This window comes from Opisthocomus hoazin, chromosome 7, assembly GCF_030867145.1.
Source record: "Opisthocomus hoazin isolate bOpiHoa1 chromosome 7, bOpiHoa1.hap1, whole genome shotgun sequence".
Lineage (NCBI taxonomy): Eukaryota > Metazoa > Chordata > Aves > Opisthocomiformes > Opisthocomidae > Opisthocomus > Opisthocomus hoazin.
In genome coordinates, this window is record NC_134420.1 from 424,937 (window position 1) to 446,520 (window position 21,584).

Sequence of the window (21,584 nt, forward strand, 5' to 3'; positions counted from 1 at the left end):
GAACCTCTGAGCATATCTGGGCTTAAGCAGTGAAGGTGAGCAGCTGCGCTCGCCCCTGCGCAGCCTCTCTCCTCGGAGCTGGCAGCACACCGGAGGGAACCAGGCAGCAGCCAAGCGTCAGCAGCTCTTCTTCCTCTCTCTGCCCCTTGGCCGCAGACTGAGCCAGCCGAGGTGTTTTCCAAGAACTCATTTTTCACCTGCTTTGCTGCAGTCTGCAGGGTTGTGCAAGCCTCCGAATGTCCATGCCCCACTCTCCCTTCACCGGAATCTAAAACTGCCTTCCCCAAAAAGCTGACAGTGCTCTATCCAAAAAGAGCAACTAAAGAGGCAAAAAGGTTGATTAAAGATTGTAAGAGCCACTGTAGCATGGAGAGAGAGTGAAGGCTGACATGCTTCCAGGACAAATGTCGGGGCGTCAGGTGAAACAAGAAGGAGCAAAACCCAGAGCAGAGGGAGGGTTTTTCCCCCCCTCCTGTCTGGCTCCCTTGCGAGGGAGCGGGGAAGCTTGGTCCTGGTGACCCCAGCAGGCTCTGACCCAGGGCATTGCGATGCCGACCGAACGCTTCCAGGGAGAGGTTTGCTCCGTGCCCAGACGTGGGATCTCCCAGGGAGCCCACTGAAGCCTCCGCTGGTTTTCTGTTCCGCAGGATGAAATCCAGTTGACACCCTGGAGGGATTTTCCCATCGAAGACTCGGACCCGTTTGCCCCCGCGGTAAGCTTTGCTCCCTCTACACTCACAGCAAGTTCAGCACAGCTCAGAGAGGGGAGTGGGGCAGTGTGAATGCAGCAGCTGCCTCAGTTTCCCCATGCCCATTCTCCTGCTCCCTCCCAGTTCCCAAGGGTCTCCTACGCAGTCATGACAAAGGTCCAAACCTCTGAGAGGCTGGAGTCGGGAGGGAGAGGTCTTGGCTTGCCACCCCCATAAAATCCCTGGAGCTTTCTGTGGGCAGGATGAAGAGAAGTGGGATTTCGTCCTGGTGAGTGACATCCACGAAGTGGGCAGCAAGAAGGAGATCAAGAGGAAGAAGTTCCTGGACGAGCTGAGCAAGAAGGGGTTCACCATCAAGGTGAGGGGCTGCAGGGGGAAAAGGCAGCAGCTACTTGGGCATCTTGTGGTACCCAGGATCCAAGCATCATTTGGGCTCCTGCATCGCAGGAGATGGGAGAGACCTGAACCATTGAGCCGATCACCATGTCAGTGCTGGAAAATAAACCACTTGCTCAACTAGGGGAGACCCCAGCCCCAGGACTCACACGGCCCCTGGCCCTTGCAGCTCTGCCCCTTTCCCTGACAGCATTGTTCTAACAGCCCTTCTCTTCCACCCACTAGAAAATTGAGGACAAGAAGCTGTTTTATGGAGTCCGTGCCCCAAAACAGATCTTCCAGAAGTACCAGTGGCTCCTGAGGAACCCTGACAGAAGGCTGCAAAACCCCGATGCCTATCACGACATACCAGTGACCACCAGGTGGGTGCTGAGCCAGGCTACTGACGTCCAGCACCTGGCACTTCCCTCGCTCCACGCCAGCATCCTCTTTCCAGCTCAGCTCGCAGTTGTGCCAGGCTTTCCCTTCTCCACAGAAGCCCACCTCCACCTACTGCGTGCAAAGCTGCTGGCTTCTCACTGCCCACAGCCAGCTCCCCATTTCTTTCCCCCTCCCTTCCCTGGAATTCGGTGCACACCTCCTCCCTTCCCTCCTGCGCTTTCCACGGCCGCACAGCACAACTCTGCATCCCCAGAGCAGCCTTTAACCACAGTTTCTCCCTGCTCAGGATACGGATCGTGAACTTCATCCTGCAGAACACAGCGACTCCCGACCTCGGTAAGGGGCCAGGGGTGATGCTCAGCCTGGGTCTGCAGCAAGGCTCCTGCCCCACGGTGGGCACGGCGTCCCCGGCTGCCTTGCCACCCCCGGGAGGATGCCGAAGGGGGTGCTGGCTTCCTAGCCATCTCCAAGGACCTCCCTACCTGGCTTGCTCCCAGAGCCAGCCGCAACGCAGCCTGCGGCAGCCTGGCAGAGCAGCACAACCACAAGAATTAGTGCTGATCCCTTCTGAACAGCTCAGCCTCTCCCGGGCATCTTTTTTTGCCCTCCCTCAAAGGCTCCAGAAGAAGTCTGGGGTGATTCTGCCCGGGAGGGAGCACATGGGACGAGAGCAAACCTTCACTAATCCTCTCTGTTCTGCTCTGCTACCAGAGAAGCTGCGTGACCTGATGAAGGAGAAGGTCTTTGAGGCAACATTTCCCCTGCACGAGGTGAGGCTGAGCACACAGGTGGGTGCCTGGGGGTAAAAGCCAGGAGAGGTGGAGGAGCAAGAGCGGGTCGGGGAGACCTTTGGGTAGCTGGGGCTGCATCGAGACCTCTCTGGCTGGCGGGCACGACAAAGCTCCCTAAGCAGCCTGGGGATTCAGGCTGCCCTAATATTCCTGTATCCCACCAACTTCTCTGCTCTCCAGAAAGAAGAGGTGAGGGAATTCCTAAAGGAGAAATGGGCTCGCTGGAGAGATATATTTCGCCAACAGCCGATTGAGAAGATCAGGTAACACAGGCAGAAGAGGCACAGCAGATTCTGCTAACCAAGAGGTCCCACCTGAAAGCCAGAGAGCTTTATGCCCTTTGCCAGGCTCCTGTGTTTTCTTTTAAATCATTAGTTTGAACCTGGCTCTTCTCGCAAGTATTGGTCTTCTTCTGAAGCCCATAACGTTCTTAGCCTAAGGGGTACCCCTGTGGCACCACGCTCCATCTGCCAGTTTTGCAGTATGAAACCACCCTGACACCTGCACAGTTTTTAATTAGCCCATTTCATTTTCAGCCACACGCTTCCACGTTCAAAGGGAAGGTGAGGTGGGAACAGAGCACCAGCACAGCACATCCAGCCCGAGGCTGAACTTGGGGCATTAAAGGCAACAAGGGGCTCGCAGAACCACACTAAAACTCAGGAAAGAGCACACCTCTTACTTTAGAATCAGAAGAAAAATAACTCTCCATGGTCAGAGAAAGGAGGGCAAAAACCATGCTGCTTCATAAAGCTGTCAGTGGGCTCTGTTGGGCAGATGAAACATTAAAATGCAGATGTCCTCCCTGTCCTTCCATGTTTATTACAGTTTACGAGTCTAGCGAGTGCACTAGGGACTCCTGATGCCTCCCTGGAGCACAAGGTCAGACAGCTCATCGTTTCTAAGGTCAATGCACCATGACTTGTTGCTATCACAGAGGGATTAAGGGGCTGAGCATGAAATTGGGAGGGGGAAAGTGTTGAGGTTTGTGTGTTTTAAACAAAGGCCAGGGGGCACATCACCACCTTTGGCTGCTGGTAGAAAGTGAATTCCTCTGGAATCTACGAGGGGAGGCAGGTCCCTCAGTCAGCAGTTACCATCATTTCTTCCCCATGCCTCCAACCCTCTTCCCCACACCAGAAAAGCTGAGATACCACCCCCTGAAGAACGAGACACGAATGCACTGTGGGGCATAGCTGAGCCCAGAGGGAAAAATTGCTCTGGTCTGAGAAACACTGCACCCCGCAGCCCTCATCTTCCTCAAGCCCGGCATTTCTAAAACTGTTCTGCAGGCACTGACTGCAGCTTGGTCACTCAGCTGTCCCCAGCCCTCTCAGCTGGCACACGGTCGATCTGACCACACGCAGGCATCGCCCCTCGAGTTAGACCCTCTGGGCTCCCTTCATGGAAGGGCAGAAGCAGCGCTTGTGGGACCCTGCCCGCTGCCTACGGACAGCGATGTCCCCGATGCCCTGCACCGCATCCCCGTGCGGTCAGAGCGCAAGGAGAGCCAGCTCTCGCTCCTTGCCCACGCTGCTGCTGAAATCCCCTGGGAATGCCGCACGCTTGTGTTGCTCCAGCTCCTCCGCTCAGCTGGGCTGACTCTCCCAAGCCCAGCAAACCCCCAGACACGTGGACAGCACTGCCCTCCCCGACCCGATACCCCTTTGGGGGTGGAAGAGCATCTTCTAGTGACCCCTGACAACACGGTCTCCTCTGGTGTCCTCAGCGCACTTCTCCCCTTCCCTTCCAGGTGCTATTTCGGTGAGAAGGTGGCCCTGTACTTTGCCTGGCTGGGCTGGTACACCTACCTGCTGGGCTTCGCTGCAGTGGTTGGACTGGTGGTCTTCGTGGCTGGGATTACTGGTTTCAATTCCAGCCAGGTGAGGTAAGGCTGTTGGGCATGCCGAACGCGCTCCCCGTTCATGAGCCTTTGCTGTGCTGTCTGTGAGCCACTGTCATTCCCCTTTGCTTCCCTCCGTGCCTTTCTCTCTAGCAAAGAGATCTGTGAAGCCAACACCACCATCATGTGCCCGCTCTGCGACCAGCAGTGCCCGTTCTGGCTGCTCTCCGACACCTGCACCTACGCCAAGGTAGGTAGCCCCCTTCCCAAGACAGGCTCCAGGCCAAGGAGGGGGCAACACTCCCAGTCTGTGCTGTTCCCACTCCACTAGAAAGAAAAGCCACCCCAGCAAACTGGCTACAACACGCAGGAAACCTCCTGCGTAAGGAGGAGGAGGTGTAGCCAGATCACGGTTTCCATTACCACTAAGAAGCCCCAGTGCTCATCCCCTTCCTGCATTTAACCCTCCTGCAGCATCTTTACCCAACTCCTAGAGAGAGCAGGGTGGCAAGAGGCCCACTGAGCCTCTCCCCAGACCCTGAGGTGCCACAGCCCCTGCAGCCCGCTGCTCCATCACGCTCTCCCTTGATCTTCTCCAGGTCACTCACATGATCGACAACGAGGGGACGGTCTTGTTTGCCATGTTCATGGCCATCTGGGGTAGGTGCCAATGTCTCGGTGCCAAGCACACACAGCATGGAAGAGGGAGCAGCCCACTGCGGCTTAGGGGAGAGTAGGTGGAGGAAAGCAGGACACCAACACAGCTTTGCTGTTCAGGAGCTTTTTAGCTCTTATCTCCTCTTCTTCCAGAGCCACCAACTCCCCTTCCAGACAAGGCAAGGGACAATATCACCCCAGCAATTTCCTCCAGCTCCCCAAACAGTCCTTACCTGTCCTTCCCGAGAGCTTTGACTCCTTCACCCACCACAGCCTCCTGCAAAGCACCCAGCAGCCTCTCTAGCCGGGCTTTTCTAGCAGCCGCCCGCAAGTGGTCGCAGCTGCAGGAGGGAGGGACCACCAGATCCCTCATTGACCTTCCCAGGTGGCTGCCTGATCTCTCAGCCGCTGGGCTCTGCGCCGTGTGACCCCGTCACCGTGTCAGCCACACTTCTCACCTGGCTGTGCTACAGCCCTTCCAGCTGCAGACACGGCCGCAGACGCGGGCTGGGCGTTGCGCTGCGAGACCGCGGTCCGAGCCGGTGGCGGCCGTGGTCTGGCTGTCGCGGGGGGCAAGCTCAGGAAGGCCGGTGCAGGTTACCAGGAGGGGTGGCTGTAAACGGATTTGCAGCGGCGCAGCCACGCTGAGGCGCAGTGCAGGATACCTGTTCCACCTGACAGGTGCATTTCCCATTAATTCAGGATAACGTGTCTGGCTGGCGCCGTGTAGACATGCCCTCTGCAGCACAGCCGCCCCGGTGCTTACTCTGGTTCGTGCCAAATCCCCAGCAGACACTGTAGCTGGCCTGACTCCCAGTGACAGCTCACCCGCACGCCTCCATCCCCACGTGGGGCCGAGCCCTCGCTGCTGCGTGTCCAGGGTCCCTCCTGGTTGCTGGGACGCAGAGGTGGCTGCCTGTCCTTCAGGGGCCAAGGGTCCAGGCTGATTTGCCATCAGAGAGGATGGCAACACAGCTATCCATCCCGCTCTGTGGGACAGAGGGGTGGCTTCGTCTCCAGAGCCATCCCCGGGGGTCACAGCGCTCGCTCCTTCCCCCCACAGCCACTGTGTTCCTGGAGCTGTGGAAGAGGCAGAGAGCCACCGTGGTCACCGACTGGGACCTGTACAGGTGGGATGAGGAAGAGGTGAGGATGGCACCTTTCCTGCTCAGCGCTTCCCTTCTCAGGGCAGCAGTCAGCTGGACCTATGGAAAAGACACGGCACAGGGACCCCCTTGCCCTGATTAATTCTCTGTAAACACCTAATGGAGACACTTCAACAGCTAAACCAACACCCGACAGTCCTTGGAGCATCCTGGGAGGGACAGAGCCCTCCAGAGGGTTAAGCAGATGGTAGCCACCTCTGCATTGCTGATTGCCTCTCCACCTGCACAAGGGCTTGACTCAATCAGCATTGGCCACTCTGCTGTGGGCTGGGTGTTCATCCCTGTCCTCCTCTGGTGCTGCTCATCCCATATGTCCATCAACACAACGACCCCTGGCCTTCCCACTAACTGAGCACAGCTCTGTTGGGTCCTTTCTTTCCTTTCTTGTTCAAAGGAGGAGCTAGCCATGGAGCTGATCAATAATTTGCAGCACGAACCCCAGAAGTACCAGCACTCCTACTTCCGCAGCACCATCGTACTCCTCTTGGTTCTGCTGATGGTACGTACCAGGGTGAACACAGAAAGATCTGGTTTAAGGGCACCTGGGCTTTCCTCCTTCCCTCCCTACTCTGCTGCAAGAACAGCACCTCAGAGTGTGCTGTTGCTGGAGCAAAGAGAGAAACCAGGTTGTTAGGGCAGGTCCGTGCCCATCACTAGGATCCAGGGGCCTCCCTACGCTCGCACCTCGCTGTGCTGATGGGAGAGGCCAACCATCCTTTGGGGATCTGGGCTGAAGGCCCGGCTCTTGCAGTGGAAGGCAGCGAGGATCGAGGCAGTAACACAGAGGGTAGGAAGAGGCAAACCCTTGATGCCCTTATTTCTCCCTGCAGGCCAGTGGAGAGAGTCTAGACAAGTAGTTCAGGTGGAGACATCTACCTTAGGAACCTGTCATCCTTAACTGAAGAGCACTGGCTTGCACTTGAAGCCATGTCCAGACGAGCTCTGGTGAAGGGAGCCAGGGTCTGAAGGGCTGGTGGTCCTCAGGTGGGATGGAGCACATACCTACCATGCACAGCTTCCCATCACCCCGCTGCCCTGCTTCTCCACAGATTGCCGTGCTGATTGGCATCACCCACGCGCTTGTCATCTCCCGGGTGATAGCAACAGCTTACTTCACCCAGAGCAACTTCAAGTTCCTTCGTGAGAAGGCCAACACGATGGCGGTGATGGCGGGGGCCGTGTTGCACTACTTGACCATTGTCATCATGACCAAGGTGCGGAGCTAGACATGGGGCGGGCAGCAGGTCTTCTCCTCGCTTTTCCAACAACTCTTGCCTCTCATTTTATACCTCTCTCCTGCAGGTCAACAGGCGTGTGGCCCTCTATCTCTGTCACCTGGGTAAGGGACACTGGGGGCTGTCCCCCACCGGCACCCACACCCCGCAGCACTGAGCTGCCCCGCGGTACCCAGGGCTGCAGCACAGCACCCCTTGGTCCTCACACGCAGCCGGGCTCCTGGCCCTTTCCCTTCCTCCACCACTGCAAGGCATCTCCCGGCAGCTCTTGCTGTGCAGGTCCCCGTGGGAGGCCAGCAGCCCTCCAACACACAAGCTGATCCGTGGCCAGCTAGCTGTCCCCCAGCCACATTACGCTTTAGAGGGGCTGTCACCCTGTGGGGCTGAGACTCGGCACCAGAAGAAAGCCACCACAGCTGCGGGAAAGCTCACAACATGTTTCTTCTCCCAGCTGAAGGGCCCCTTCTTCCCCAGCTCATGGCTCTGAGGGACCTCCTTGCTTAGCTGGGCTCAGCTCCATCAAAGGCTCTGTGTTATTGGCAGAGACACCTCTCCAGCCTTCAAAGAGCTGCTGTGGCACCTGAAAGGGAGCAGGGCAAGGTCCCACCGCTGTGTGACCAAGGCCCTGTGCCTTGCTCCCTTCCCCAGAGAAACCACGGACCTTCTCCCAGCATGAGAACCACTTCACTATGAAGATCTTCACTTTCCAGTTCTTCACAAACTTCTCTTCACTCATCTACATCGCCTTCTTCCTGGGACGGTGAGTGTTGGCCAGGTGCCTGGGGGAGGCAGGGGGGAGCCCGGGTTTGGGGCATACATCCCCAACGGCCCCCAGAGAGCCCCTCTACCCTCCCCGCCAGGCACAGGGACCCCGTCTGGGACCTCAGGAGGGCCATGGCTTTGCCCCGTGGGCACAGTGGGCAGGGGAAGGCCCTTGGCTCTCCACCAGTGCCCGGAGGATGGTGCCCTCCGTCCTGCACCCGGGTGTTCATCCAACGGGGGCCAGCAGTGGGGCTCAACCCGTATCGCTGTTGTTGCTTCTTTGCTCAGGATCAACGGCCACCCAGGGAACTACGTGCGCATCGCTGGCAAGTGGAGGCTGGAGGAGGTGAGCCACTTGCCGTGGAGCTCTCTGACCCCACAGCACAACTCCTGCTCCTCCATTCCCTGCTGCCCAGCGAGGCTCTGGGAATCTCAGCTTCCTCCTGCAGCACCTGCCTTGGCCAAACAGCCCCTCGGCCCAGGCTGCCCTGCTGGCAGGGTGCAGCTCCTCTCCCCTTGTCCCTTCACAGTGCCACCCCAGCGGCTGCATCACCGACCTCTTCATCCAGATGGCCATCATCATGATGCTCAAGCAGACCATCAGCAACGTGATGGAGTATCTCGTCCCGTAAGCTTTCCTCCAGCCCGCAGAGTGCTCGCTGGTGCTCCTGCACATTCAGGACACCTTCCCAGCTCTTACAGAGACCAACCCTGGTCTTTGGGCCAAGACGTCCTCCTTCGCCCTGCCTCAGGTGTCCAGGGCTGCCACTGGCAGCAGTTCAGCCCTGCTGTCCTCTGCAGACAGCTGTACAAATCGCTCCCTCCCCTTGCAGCTGGATAGCCTACAAGCTACGCAAGAAGCAGCAGCAGCGCCCCAAGAAGAGAAGCATGGTGTTAGGAGAGGACGAGGAGGCCGAGGACCCCTGCAAAAGGCAGTGGCTGAGCAACTATCGACTCAACGAGGTCAACATCTTCAGCTTGTTTGACGAGTTCTTGGAGATGGGTATGTAGGGCAGGGGGTGGAGGGAGGAGGGGTGCTGGGTGCAGAGCCACGTGTCCTCCTTGGCTGGAGAAAGCCTGATGCTGGGGAGCCCACACGTAGGCAAGGGAGAGCTCCGAGACCCAGCTCCATGCCCAGCCCCGCTCCAAGAGCTCTGGCACAGCGAGGAGATCACCCCCAAAACAAGGGAGAGCAGGCAGCTGTGCTGGCCTTGGGCGCCTGCCTGGGACCTTCCTCTCCTCCCACGGGTGTCAAGGTGATGACCATAACCCCAGGGTGGTCCCTCTGCCTGGCTGGCTCAACCAGCACCCTGTGGGACCCCCACAGATCCCCCCCTCTGGCAGCCGTGGGAGGGGGGGTGTCTCCTGTGGGGTCCCCAGGACAGGTCTATCTCCCCCTTCCACCCTTGCAAGGCCTCTCCGACACAAGCCGCAAAGCAGGACAAACCCAGACAGCAGTCAGGACCCTGTCAGATGTCCCCTCTGCGGTGGCTTCACGTCAGCACCCAGCATGTTCCTTCTCCGCAGTGATCCAGTACAGCTTCACCACCATTTTCGTCGCCGCTTTTCCCCTTGCCCCGCTGCTGGCGTTCTGCAACAACCTCATTGAGATCCGCATGGATGCCATCAAGATGATGCGGCTGTACCGGCGCATGGTGCCCAGGAAGGCCAACGACATCGGTGAGACGGGGCCCGAGGAGCACCCTCCTTCCAGCACCGCTGCCCGTGCGACCGGTGCCGGCGTTCAGCCCCCTCCCCACTGTGAAGCCCCTGAGCATCCCTTTGCCAGGGACTGGTGTCGCTTCACCGCAGAGGCAGGGGAGCAGAGGGAGAGCTGCGGCTTGGGGAAAGAGAAGCAATTTCAGACCCTGCAGAGGCTAAGGGGCAGCTTGGAGGGCTCCTTCCCTGACATCTTCTGGCCATGCCAAACCTGTCCCTGAGCCGGGGCTTGGTCTGCAGCCCTTGAAGAGCGTCGCAGAGCTGCCAGAGCGGCCTCACTGACCGCTCCTCTCCCACAGGAATCTGGCTGCAGCTCCTGGAGGCCATCGGCATCCTGGCTGTCATCGGGAATGGGCTGGTGATTGCCATCACGTCCGACTTCATTCCTGTGCAGGTCTACAAGTACATGTACGGCCCCTGCGTGGCAGCAAACAGCACTGGCATGGAGTGAGTACTGCCGGCCGGCTGCCCTGCCTGCCGTGTCCCTGCCTGCCTCGGTGCCACCGGGAAAGGGACAAGGGGAGGGTTTTCCAGATGGCACCTTCTTCAGCATCCCAGCCAGCCTCCCACTCACATCATCCCCGTGGTGGGTAAACCGGTACCCCTGAACGGAAAAAGCACCATGTGACGTTGGAGAGCCACAGGACTGCCTGGGCGCTGCCCATGCTCTCTCCTGCCCTCCCCCTTTCTCCCAAGCCTTGGCTCACTGACCAAGATCAGTCAAACTGGACAGAAGACTCGGAGACATTCATTTCCCCCAGGTTTTGTGAAAGTGGGTAGCTAGGGAGGGGAGGGAGAGTCCCAGGTGGGTGCTGGATTCCCCAAAATGGGAGCCTACAGTCTGCGCTCAACCATACTAGCCACCTGAGAATCCACGCACCAGGGAAACCTTAGGAATGAAAGCTGCAGGCAGACGGGCTTTGTGGCAGTCAGAAGCCTTTGACTCCCCGAGCACGCACAAGAGCTGCAGCTTTCGGTTAGGGCATGCCCCAGCCCCACGGCGCGGCCACGACCACGAGTGCCCCCTCACCGCCGGCCAGCGTGCGCAGACGTGATCTTTGCCCCCCACAGCTGCTCGACCGGCTACATCAACCACAGCCTCTCCGTCTTCCGCACCCAGGACTTCGAGCCCTACACAAAGATGCCCAAAACGCTGCCGGACTTTGTCAGGGACGAGATCCAGGAGTGCAGGTAGGAGCAGCCCGTGGCCGTTGCTCAGCAGCACTCCCCCGCCCTGCCCCAAGCCCCTCACCGTGGCACCCAGCCTGCAGCAGGAACGGGCCGGTGGCAGAGCAGGGCTTGGAGGCAGCCATGGGGCTCTGCTGGGACCCCCGCGGGGGGAGCCGAGGCAGAGTGCAACGCCTGGCACGGGGGGAGCCCGGGCCGGCACCGACGGGGCTGTGCTGCAGGTACCGGGATTACAGGAACGCCGACGACTACAGCCACACGGTCCAGTTCTGGCACATCTTCGCGGCCCGGCTGGCCTTCCTCATCCTCTTCGAGGTGAGCGCCCAGGCAGGCGCGAGGCGGCTGGGGCAATCGGGGGCCGGGGGCAGGTTAACCGGCCAGGGAGCTCCCGCTGCCCACAGCAGCTCCTGTGCTTTCCGCAGCACGTGGCCCTGTGCGTCAAACTGATCGCAGCCTGGTACGTCCCCGACGTCCCCCAGTCGGTCAAGAACCAGTTTCTGGACAGAAAACACAGCAACCTGCGTAAAGAGCTGAGGTGGGTGATGCCCCAGAGGTGCGGGGCTGCGGCGCTCCGGGGGCACAGCCTCCCGCAGCAGCCCTGCCCGGCTGCCGGCCCCGGGCCCCGCGCCCAGGCTGACACCCACCGCCACTCGCTGCTCTGCAGGAGGGCTCAGCCAGGCCCCCTCCACGGCCACCCCGTCCCAGCTGACCCCCAAAACCCAGGCGAGAGCAGAGCGAGCGGGGCTCGGGAAGCACCACGCTGCCACAGCTCAGCTTTCCGGCTCTGGCTTCCCGTTGACGGCGGGATTTCGCACAAACAGGGATTTTCCACAAAGAGCGTGTCATTCTTTCTCCATTTATTTTTGGCAAAAGGCCCTGTCCCCCCCTGAATGTTTTTCTATGCCTCCCCATTGCCTCCCGATCCAGACAGTTCCCCTCCACAATGCCCCTCTCCTTCCTCCCCCAGCATGATGGAGTACTCCACCGAGGTGTAGCCCCCGCTCACCGAGCAGAGTGAGAAACACGGACTTGAGCCCCCCTCCCCAGCCTGGCAGTGCCGCGGGCACGGGAGGAACCGCCACGGCACCGCCCGCGGAGACGGGCCGCGTGCCCCGGCTGGGACCACGCTTGTCCTCGAGCCGGGAAGCGACAACGTGAGGGCGGCTGCGCAGGAGCAGGACGCTTTCCGACTTGCGCGGCCGCGAGGAGGCAGGACGTCGCGGCAGAGCCGGCGATGGTGCCTTCCCGGCACGCTGCGTAGCTGGGGGAGAGCTTCGGCAGCGGGGACAAGCCGCGGTGCAGCACCCAGCCACCGCCGGGCAGTGAGCTGCAGGAGACGGCCTGGCTTCCTCCTCGGTCATTGCCGTAACGTGCAGCCCGGCACCCCAGGAAAAGCCCGTTACCTGCGTCCAGCTTCCCCCTCCGGCTCTTTTTTCGCACTTCGGCCCCTCTTTCCTCCACCTTCAACGTCCTCCCTGCTCTCGCACCGCCAAGAAACTTGGGTCCTTCCTTCTTCACCACGGCCAGCACAATCCTCCTCTCAGCACGGCTACCGCGTGGCTGCAGCTCCAACCTGCTGTTTTCACGGGTGCTGGGAAAAATGCAGCCGTTAGCCTGACTGCGTTTTGCTCCGGGCTCAGCCGAGCCTCTGCATCTGCCCCAAGCACCCCGCCAGCTGCGCCCGGCTCAGCCGCCGCCAGCAACCCGGTCAATAAACGTGACACCCGCGCGGACACCAGCGGCCAGACCTGCAGCTGCCGCCGAGTCGCTCGGTTCACACCGGTACCATCCCCGCCCCCCTCCTTCCCGTCACGTCGCCCACAGGAATCGGCCCCCCACATCTTTTTTGTCTTTTGTGATCAAAAAAGGCTGGAGCTGAAGCGTCTGCGCGTGGCCCGCAGCCAGGGCGGAGGGTGGGTGCTGGCTGGTGAGACACGTGGAGGGAGCTGGCACCCCGGCCACGCGCCGCGGGAAAACAGCCTGCCAGACGAGCTGGGCCACAGACGCACGGAGCCCCACGGAGAACCCGGGCGACAGGGCAGCGCGGTTATCTCTTGCTCCAAAACGCGACCCGAGCCCCACAGCCCGGCACTTCCCCGCCTCTCCCCTCGCAGCCCCCCAGCGCCGGCTGGGCCCCCCCGTCCCGGCGGCCGCAGACAGAAGGGGGTTTGCCTGCCGCAGGGCGCGGGCGCTGCGCCCACGGCTGGGCTGGTGCCACGGCCAGCGCTGCGGCTGCCCCGACACTGGCGCCTTCCCGGCCCCCGGCTCCGCTCTCTGCCGGGTCCACCGCCAGCGACCCGCGCACTGACTCGGGGCAGAGGTATCTTCAGGAGCAAAGGCTTTGCTCGTCACTGCCCAGGAAGGGTAACGTGCCCTCAGACGCGTCGCGCTGCTCAGCGGCGAGTGCACAAACAGCTCTCCGATGCCCGGCCAGACTCCCCGTACACGCTACGTCAGGCCCCTGCAGCCTCGCCGAGATCGGGCTGCAGATGTACAGGGAAAAAGCTTTTCTCTTCATTTTTCCTAATTTCAGCTAATGAGGAAGGCAGTAGCATGGACAGGTGACCGCACCTTGATTTCCAGCTTTCTTATGGCCCTTGTAAAGTCCAGAGCAAACCCACCCGCGTGTTTAAAAGCCTCTTCTCTTTGTAAGAACTGGCAACTTTTAACCAGTTTATAAGTCAAACCTCGAGCTCTGCCCTTTTATCCCCGTCTCTATAGAACAGCAACAGCTGCCTCCCTGTGTCGGAGGCGAACTGCGGGGATACACTGACCGAAACGTGGGAGCTGCAGGGGTGCCACGGCGTGAGCACGCCGTCAGAGACTGGCAGCTAGCGAGCTCACGCTGCACCGATTTCCACTCCCCTGCCAGCGCGCAGCGAGCCGTGCAGCATGCCGCCCGCCTCGGACGTGGTGCAGGGTCTGACAGTGACAGCCTCAGCTCAGGGAGCTTCAGGCACGGAGGTGGGGGGCAGCCCCTGGCCCCCAGCCATGCTGACCCCCAGCGCTGCCCACCCGGCCGGACGTGGCTCTGTTGCAGCACAGTGCAGGGCTGCAGCCGCCGTCCCGAGGGTCCCACCACAGGACCTGCCGGGGCCAGCGACTCCGTGGGGCCGGGCCTGGGGCTGTGGGCAGCGATGTGCCCGAGTCAGCGCTGCAGAGAAAGGCACCCGGGTCAGCCCAGCCTCAACCCTTCACTCCCAAGCCACTGCCTCGCAGGGAACTGAAACAAGCCGTGCTCTCAGCCCTCTGGCTTGTTTTGTCCTCTCACCGCCGCGACCAAAACCGCCCCGCTCCTTCTTGCTACCCACAGGAACAAAGCTGACAGACAGGAAGGGTTTGATCAGCTCCCACTTCGCGACCAAGCCTCCTCACGGCCTTGCCACCCCTGGCACCTGGGCTCGCTCCTCAGGATCCTCTGCTGTCCCACAAAGCCAGCCGGTTCACGCTGGCTGCCGCAGCCGGCGCACCGGTGACCCCCAAAGCAGCCGCCTGGGGAGCGGCACCCGGGGCGTGCCCGCAGCTGCCCGCCGCAGGGCAGACGCCGAGGGGCCGCTCCCACAGCACCAGCCCTGGCCGTGCTCCCGCTGCCCCTGGCAGCCCCCCGCAGCCGGCCTGCAGCACCAGTCTGTCACACAGCGAGCAGTGAGGGCCGCCAGCCGGGCGCTGCTCCTTGCCAACAGGCCCACGGACCCACCTGTGACCCGCACCTGCGTGTTTGTACGCACATGCGGATACACACACAGAAATACACAGACACCCCTCAGCCAGGGACCAGCACGGCCCACACACCAGCCCCCCACCCCCCGCCCCCCGCCTTCCCCTCAGGGGCTGGAGGAGGCCCCGGCGCCGTTACTCAGCCCCCGACGCCCCCCGCGCCCACGCCCGGGGTGAAGCCCGGCTGCTGCCCGTGGCGGCGGCCCCGCGGCATAGCCCCAGCCCCGGCCCCAGTTCCGGTTCCGGCCCCGCTCGGCCCGGCCCCAGGGCCCGGCGTCCCGCCCCACGGACCGCCGCCATCTTGACGCCGCCGCCATCTTGGCGCCGCGCGGAGCGGGGCACGCTGGGAGCCGTAGTGCCGGGGAGGCCGGCGGGGGGCGGGACTACAGCGCCCGGCATGCACCGCGCGGGGCCCCGCCCCCTGCCCGGCGCCGCGCGGCTGCCATGGAAACCGCGGCGGGCGGGGGCCCTTCGGCGAGAGGGGTTTGCTGAAAAACTGACAATAAATGAATAACTGACTTCATTTTATTTACGAAGCGGCAGCGGGCCGGGCAGGGCAGCGAGGAGCAGGCGGGGCCGGCTGCCGAGGGCGGGGAGCGCGGTGCCGGGCCCCGCAGGCCCCACAGGCCTGTGTGTGCGGGTGGCGGCTGCTGTCCGTGCGCGGGGCGCTGCAGCCCTTTTCCCCACCATGGGCTCTGCGGGACGCTGGAGGAGCCCCCCGGCTGCTGGCCCTGCCACGCAGCAGGGCCCCAGCACCGTCCCCAAGCCGCCAAGCCTGCCTCAGCCGGGGCCTTGCGGCAGGAAAATGCCGCTTTTCTTCCCTTTTGGGGAAAAAAATCAGCTCCTCGGTAATTGCTACAAGCAGCCACATCTGGGCCCGGTTCCCCGCGGCCAGCCCCAGCCGGAGGAGCTGCCCCGCGGTGCTGGCCGCGGCTTGGAAGGGGCTCCCCAGACCCGGGGGGAGCGGGCAGACGGGAGGCCCCCGGCACAGCCCGGCCTCCCGCCGCCTCCCTCGGGCAGCAGCTCACCTGAGCGAAGCCGGGGAGCACCGAGCTCGCCGGAGCTCGGCAAACCCTGGGCCCCCTGCAGGCCGTGCGCTGCGGAGAGCCCCCGGCCCCTCCCGGGCCAGCCCCCACCGTGGCCCCAGGGCTGCTGTCACCGGTGACAGTGGGCACCGGGTGCGGGTCCCGACACCTCCGAGGGCTTTCCCAGCCGTGGGGAACCGGGGAGCTTTCCTCCTCGGCCCCAGGACGTCACGCAGCCCACGGGTGCCTGGCTGCCAGCGCTGCTGGGCCGGCAGGCTGGGTGGCTTGCCTTCTTTTTTTTCTGCATTTTTTTTTTCTTTTCCCCTCCCCTAAAGCCAGAGTTATTTAATTTTTTTCCCCACCGGTTCAGGTGGAGACAGAGGTGGAGCAGCGGGAGGGAGGGACGGCCAACCCCTCCGGCAGGCCTGGCGCCCGGCGATTGGGGCGGCGGGAGAGCCCGGCGAAGGGCAGGGGCTGAACCGCGGAGGGGGGGGGGCATAAATAAATTATTTAAAAAAAAAGAAAGGAAACCCAAGCACCGATCTGGCAGGGGCAGCCGGCTGCAGCGGCGCAGGCGGAGGCGGCTGGCAGAGGCCCGCGGCCGGGGCACCGGGGAGCTCCAAGGTAAACGCCGCTCTCCTCCGGTCCCCTTCCGCCCCGACGCCGGCTCGGCCAGGGCCCGCTGGGCTTCGCCTCTCTCGTCCCGCTGCTCCCCATCCCCGCGGCCGCCATGCCTCCGCCTGCACCGGGGACGCCGCGGCCCAGCCGGCACCCGCCGCCCGCAGCTGTCCCCAGCCCGAGGTGTGGGACTCGGGAGCGAGCTGCTGCCCGTTAGCCCGCGCCTCCTCCCTCGCCGGCAGCGGCCCCGGCACCCGCCCGCCCGTGGGCATCCCTCGCCGCTCCGTGGCCGGCGCAGAGGGGCCCTGCCTGGCCGTGCCTCGCCACGGGCCGGAGGGGTATTTAGGGCCCCCGAGCTCTCCAGCCAGCCCGTGTCGCACTGGGGCTCCCGTGCTGCCGACCGTCAGAGTGAAACCATTCACGAGCGATCCGCCTGGGCAGGACCGAGCGGGGCCGGAGCATCCCCACCCGGCAGAGACAGCCCCACGCCACCCAGGGTAGCGTCTCGCATCTCCCGTCCCCTTCCCCGTGCGAGAAACGGGCGGGCTGGCTCGTCGCCATCCCTTGCTCTTCCACCCCCGGCCGCGGAGAAACCCAGTTAATGCTTGAGGTATAAATCGCTTTCCAGCTGCTCAAGCTGAACGTGTCATGGTCAGCCCTGGCGTACCTTGACCCACGGTTTCACCCCGCACCTGGCACCAGGGCTGCCGTGCCGTGGGGAGCGATGTGCCCCCGTCCCTGTTCATGGCCGGGCAGCGCTGCAGACCCCCATTCCCCCTCACGCCAGCAGCCGACACGGTTTCTCCAGGGGCGAGCCTGGCCTCGGCAGCCCTGCTGTTACCCACAACCAGTTTGCAAACGAGCGTGGTGAAGCTCTGGGGCAAAGAGAGAGATTTTCGTCCCTCTTGGCCCCTGCAGTTACACTGGATGTGTTTACGGTCGCGCTGCCTTGCAGAAACACCGGCGACGTGACGTCCTTGCTGTTCCCACATCAGCCCCAGCGGACACGCCGCCCGCGCCGGGGTCCCTGCGGGTGCTCAGGGACGGAGGAGCCCGATCCCCGCCGGCTCTGCTTCACCGTGTGCTCCCGGTGCCCCTCGGCACGGCTGTGATTCACTGGCAGGGACGGGGTGTCCGCCCTGGGCCCCCTCTTCCCACGGGACCATTGCAGCGGCACAGCTGCTGCCTGCCCGTCCCCCCGGTCCCCGCGCAGCCTCAGGGCAGCAGCCCCCGAGCCCCCCGACGCGAGGGGAGGGCTGCACCGCTTGGCTCAGCTCGACGCTGCCAGAGCTCACGAGACAAGAAGCCCGTGCTGCTATAAATAAACCGCCCCGCTGTTTAATTAGCAATCTCAATGGGCACATCCAGCTGGAAGCAGCCGTGCAGCCGAGGCAGGGTGTTGGTGGCATGACGGGGTCCCGCTGAGCCCCCCGAACACAGCCGCGGGGGCAGCTCGCCGTGGTTTCACGGCTGAGCTACGGCCGGGGCTCGCTTCCCCTCGCTGGCCTCTGGTTTGAGCCAGAGCCACGTTTAACGTCCCGCAGCCCCTGGCCGGTCATTAATCACCTCCCGCCCGTGAATCCACAGCTGGGAGAGCCAGGCTGCGAGTGGGCGCTGCGTGGGGAGGGCAGGTGGCATGGCGGCCACCCAGCCGCAGCCGGGACATGGCTTTGGCTTCGCCCTGGAGTGGCACCCGCCGACCCCAGCCCGCATCGCTGCAGGGAGCGACAGGGACCGTGGGGCTCTCCCTGTGCCGCCCGGCGCGGAGCAGCCCGCGCTCACGGAGCCGTTTCTGACCCGTTCCAGGCCCAGCCCGCCCGGCGGCAGCGGCACGCGGACTTTGCCCCCCGGAAGACGCCGTGCCGTGGGGGCCCTCCCGCGCGCTGGTGATGCCAGCAGCCTCCCCGCACGCCGGCTGAGCACGCCATGGCAGGTAGGCTGCAAAATCCAAACTTTCACCCGCTTTCAGCTAGAAGGACCCCTCGCTTGCAGCGTGGTGGGGGGTACTGCTCGCCGCTCCAGCTTTGCCTCGTAGGGCGGGCGGGGGTCCATCCCAGCCCCGAAAACCAGCTCAGCCTGTTGCAAAACACCCGCAAGAGCTGCTCGCTGCCAGACCCCCATGGCAGAGCTTGTTTTTCCGGGGAAGCCGGGATGGCTACGACAGTTGCCCGCCCAGCCAGGAGCTGGATCACCTTTCCCATCTGAAACCCCCTTCCCGCTGTGCCCCCAGGCCTTTGCAGCGTGCCCCCCGAAATCCTCGCCCCGGCCGCCAACGAGACGCTGGAGCTGGCGCTGGGGAGCCGGGTCGCGCTGAACTGCACCGTGCGCTGGGCAGCCGCCGAGCCCTGCGAGCCCGTCCCCACCTGGACCAAAGATGGGCAGAGGCTGGGCAGCGAGAGCAGCCAGGACACCGCCTGGTAAGGAGCCCGCCCGGGGGTATGTCCGTCTGTCCGGCTGGCCGTCGGGGTGGTCGCCGCACAGCCCAGCCCACGGCGGCCCCATCTCCCCCCAGGTTTGCCCTGAATGCCTCAGAGCGGCTCCTCGCCAGCGTCCTGCACCTCAACCTCACACACGACGCCGACTTCGGGGTGTTTGCCTGCTGGGTCAGCAACGCCACGGCCACCTTCACCCTGCGGCGAGCGGGTAGGGGCGTGCTGGGGACCGAGGAGGGACACCTCCACGGAGGACCCGCTTGCACAGGGCAGGAAGGGCAGCCCCATGGGGATCGCCACGGCCTCTCCCGGGGCAGCGCATCGCGGTGCAGACTTACATGAAACCCGGAAAACCTGGGCCAGCAGCCGCTGGCCACGCTCACCGTGCCCTTCCCTGTCCTTGCAGAGGCAGCAGGGCACGTGCTCGCGGTGCTGGCAGCCCTCCTGGTCCTGGCACTCCTGGTGCTTCTGGCCGGGCTCTATGTCCAGTGCCGCCTGAGCGTGCTCCTCTGGTACCGCAACCGCTACGGCGAGCTGGAGATCAACGGTGAGCCCCCCGGGAACAGCCTCCCCCGGGCCAGGGGCTCGCCGCGCGCAGAGCCCTCCCCGGCGTTACAACCCCCCTTTCCCCGCGGCTCTGCCCAGACGGGAAGCTGTACGACGCCTACGTCTCCCACGCCACCGCCCCGGATGACCGAAAGTTCGTCCACTTCATCGTGAAGCCGCAGCTGGAGAACCGCTATGGCTACAAGCTCTTCCTGGACGAGCAAACCATCCTGCCCAACTCAGGTAGGCGCTGGCCCCATGCTGGGCGGGCAGAGGGGCAACACCGGCACCCGGGGGCCTGAGATCCCTCTGCCTGCAGAGCCCTCGGCCGACCTGATCATGAACGTGAGCCGGTGCCGGCGTCTCATCGTGGTGCTCTCCGTCGCGTACCTGGAGCAAGACTGGTGCAACAGCAGCTTCAGGTAGGAGCGGCTCCTGCCTGCTCCCGGCAGAGCGCAGGTCCCTCGCCCTCCTGCCACGCGCCTGTCTCGCAGGGAAGGGCTGTGGAGGTTGCTGGAGCTTTCCAAGAAACCCATCTTCATCGTCTTCGAGAGCCAGTACCGGGAGATCGCCCACCCCGCCATCAGCCTGCTGAGGCAGCACCGGAGCGCGGTGACCTTGCTGGTGTGGCGAGCTGGCTCCATGGTGAGAGCGGCGCAGGGCCCCGTCCCACCGGCACCCCCCTTCCCATCCATGCCAGCCTCCCCGTGACACCCCAGGGCTGCTCCCCGTGCCTCAGTGGGGCACTCGTCTATTAGAGGCAGTTTAACAACAGAAACAGCCCCGGGCCGGGGTGCTCGCTCCCCAGAGTTCCGTGACCAGGACCCCCGTGCCGCTGCGGGGTCTCCCCGGCCGAGGCTCCAGCGGGAAGGCTCAGCTCGGAGCGAAGCTTTGGCCCGTGGCTGCTCCGGCCATTTCAGGGCCAGGCTGGGAGCCGGAGCCCTCGGGAGCGTCGCAGCAGGTCGAGCCGGTTTCTCCGCCAGCGTGCGGGCACGCTGCCACGCCGGGAGCACAGCCCTCGCCTTGGCTGAGCTCCCGGCGCTGGGAAGGGCGAGCTGAGCCCCACAGAGGGGCCGGGCTTGGCTTGGTGGTGGTCCCAGTGCAGCTCGTCTCCTCCCTGCCCCGCGCAGACCCCGTCGTCGGACTTCTGGAAGGAGCTGTGCCTGGCCCTGCCCCGCAAGGTGTCCTTCCAGGGGGCCATGGGGGACCCGCAGACCCAGCTGCAGGAGGACAAGGACCCCATGCTGATCCTGCACAGCAGCTACCTGGACAGCGGCGGGGACCTCCACCCGGATGGGGACCTCGGCACAGGTCCTTGGCCCTGCTGCTTCTCCCGGGGGGCACAGATGTGCACCGGGGGGCACCTCTGGGCTTTGCTTCACCCTCCCGTGGCAGGTGGGCTGGGCTTCGCCCCTTCCCCACCGCCTAAAACCCACCTCCCCGCTCCTTCCAGGTCTCCGAGGCTGCGTTTTCAGAAGCCCCCGGCTTCCCCGCATCGGTGGCCCCAGCACTGCCACGGCTCCGGCTGCCGGCGCGCCGGAGGACGCCCAGCTGAGGGACGCCCAGAGACCCGAGCTCGACGTCTCCGACCTGGGCTCGCGCAACTACGGCGCCCGCACAGACTTCTACTGCCTGGTGACAGAAGATGACATCTGAGCGGGGCTGCCGGTCGGCAAAGGTGCCGTCCCCCTTCCCCACGGAGCTGCATGGAGCCAGGTCACGGCCGGAGGAGCCCGGGCTTTATGGTGGGCCCAAAGCCAGGGTCCCAGTGGGAAAGACAGGAGCTGGCTCCTTCTGACAGCACGCTCCATGGTGGAAAACCATCACCAGGGGACACCCCTGCCCGCAGCGCCTGCGCACCCTTGGGTGCTGGGCCCCCTCCCTCGCCATGGGCAGCAGGGACGTTTTTCCTGCGTGATGGACAAGCACTGCGACGGATGATGCTCTACGAGAAGCAACGCGCCCCAGCCCCAGCGGCTCACGGGCTGGGAAATGCCTGTGGGAGAGGCTGCGGCACCCCCTCTCCCACGGAAACCCCCGGGGCAATAAAATGCTGCTGCACCGAGTGGGTCTCGTCTGCCTGCGGGGCCGCGGGTGCCACCGCTGGGGCTCTGCCCACCACGGGCAGCGGGGCAGGCAGCGCTGTGCCGCGTCCCATCCCCATGCTGCATCCCATCCCCGCACCGCGTCCCGTCCCCGCACTGCGTCCTGTCCCCGTGCCGCTGACTGGGAGCAACGCCCAGACGCGGTGAGCGGGGAGGCACCCCGGGACGAGCTGTCCCCCACGCCGGTGTCCCATGGGTGCTCCCTGCCCTCCCTGCTGCCGGCCGAGCGCGGGGGCGAGTGGGCATCATTCAAGGCCTTTATTTTGGGGATACGCGGGGCTCGGGGAGATTGT

General features: G+C 63.7%; 2 protein-coding genes across 2 annotated transcripts; both read left to right on the plus strand.

The window, feature by feature from the left end:
- The first annotated feature begins 389 nt into the window (after nucleotides 1-389).
- On the plus strand, nucleotides 390-12,441 carry ANO9 (anoctamin 9). The gene is made up of 24 exons (XM_075425721.1): nucleotides 390-514; nucleotides 623-713; nucleotides 952-1,068; nucleotides 1,332-1,468; nucleotides 1,774-1,823; nucleotides 2,199-2,257; nucleotides 2,459-2,541; nucleotides 4,032-4,166; nucleotides 4,275-4,371; nucleotides 4,721-4,781; nucleotides 5,842-5,924; nucleotides 6,339-6,443; nucleotides 6,994-7,158; nucleotides 7,247-7,283; nucleotides 7,828-7,939; nucleotides 8,230-8,287; nucleotides 8,472-8,569; nucleotides 8,775-8,944; nucleotides 9,469-9,621; nucleotides 9,960-10,107; nucleotides 10,732-10,851; nucleotides 11,070-11,163; nucleotides 11,271-11,383; nucleotides 11,816-12,441. Exons 1-24 carry the CDS (start codon nucleotides 390-392, stop codon nucleotides 11,841-11,843), a joined length of 2,439 nt encoding a protein of 812 aa, XP_075281836.1. The 3' UTR covers nucleotides 11,844-12,441.
- A 3,674-nt stretch (nucleotides 12,442-16,115) lies between these two features.
- Nucleotides 16,116-21,251, plus strand: SIGIRR (single Ig and TIR domain containing). Its single transcript, XM_075426423.1, has 10 exons — nucleotides 16,116-16,214; nucleotides 18,015-18,141; nucleotides 18,439-18,625; nucleotides 18,721-18,851; nucleotides 19,047-19,187; nucleotides 19,286-19,429; nucleotides 19,506-19,608; nucleotides 19,681-19,831; nucleotides 20,317-20,497; nucleotides 20,640-21,251. The coding sequence occupies exons 2-10, from the start codon at nucleotides 18,135-18,137 to the stop codon at nucleotides 20,840-20,842; spliced, it is 1,248 nt and encodes a 415-aa protein (XP_075282538.1). The 5' UTR covers nucleotides 16,116-16,214; nucleotides 18,015-18,134; the 3' UTR covers nucleotides 20,843-21,251.
- The last annotated feature ends 333 nt before the right edge of the window (nucleotides 21,252-21,584 follow it).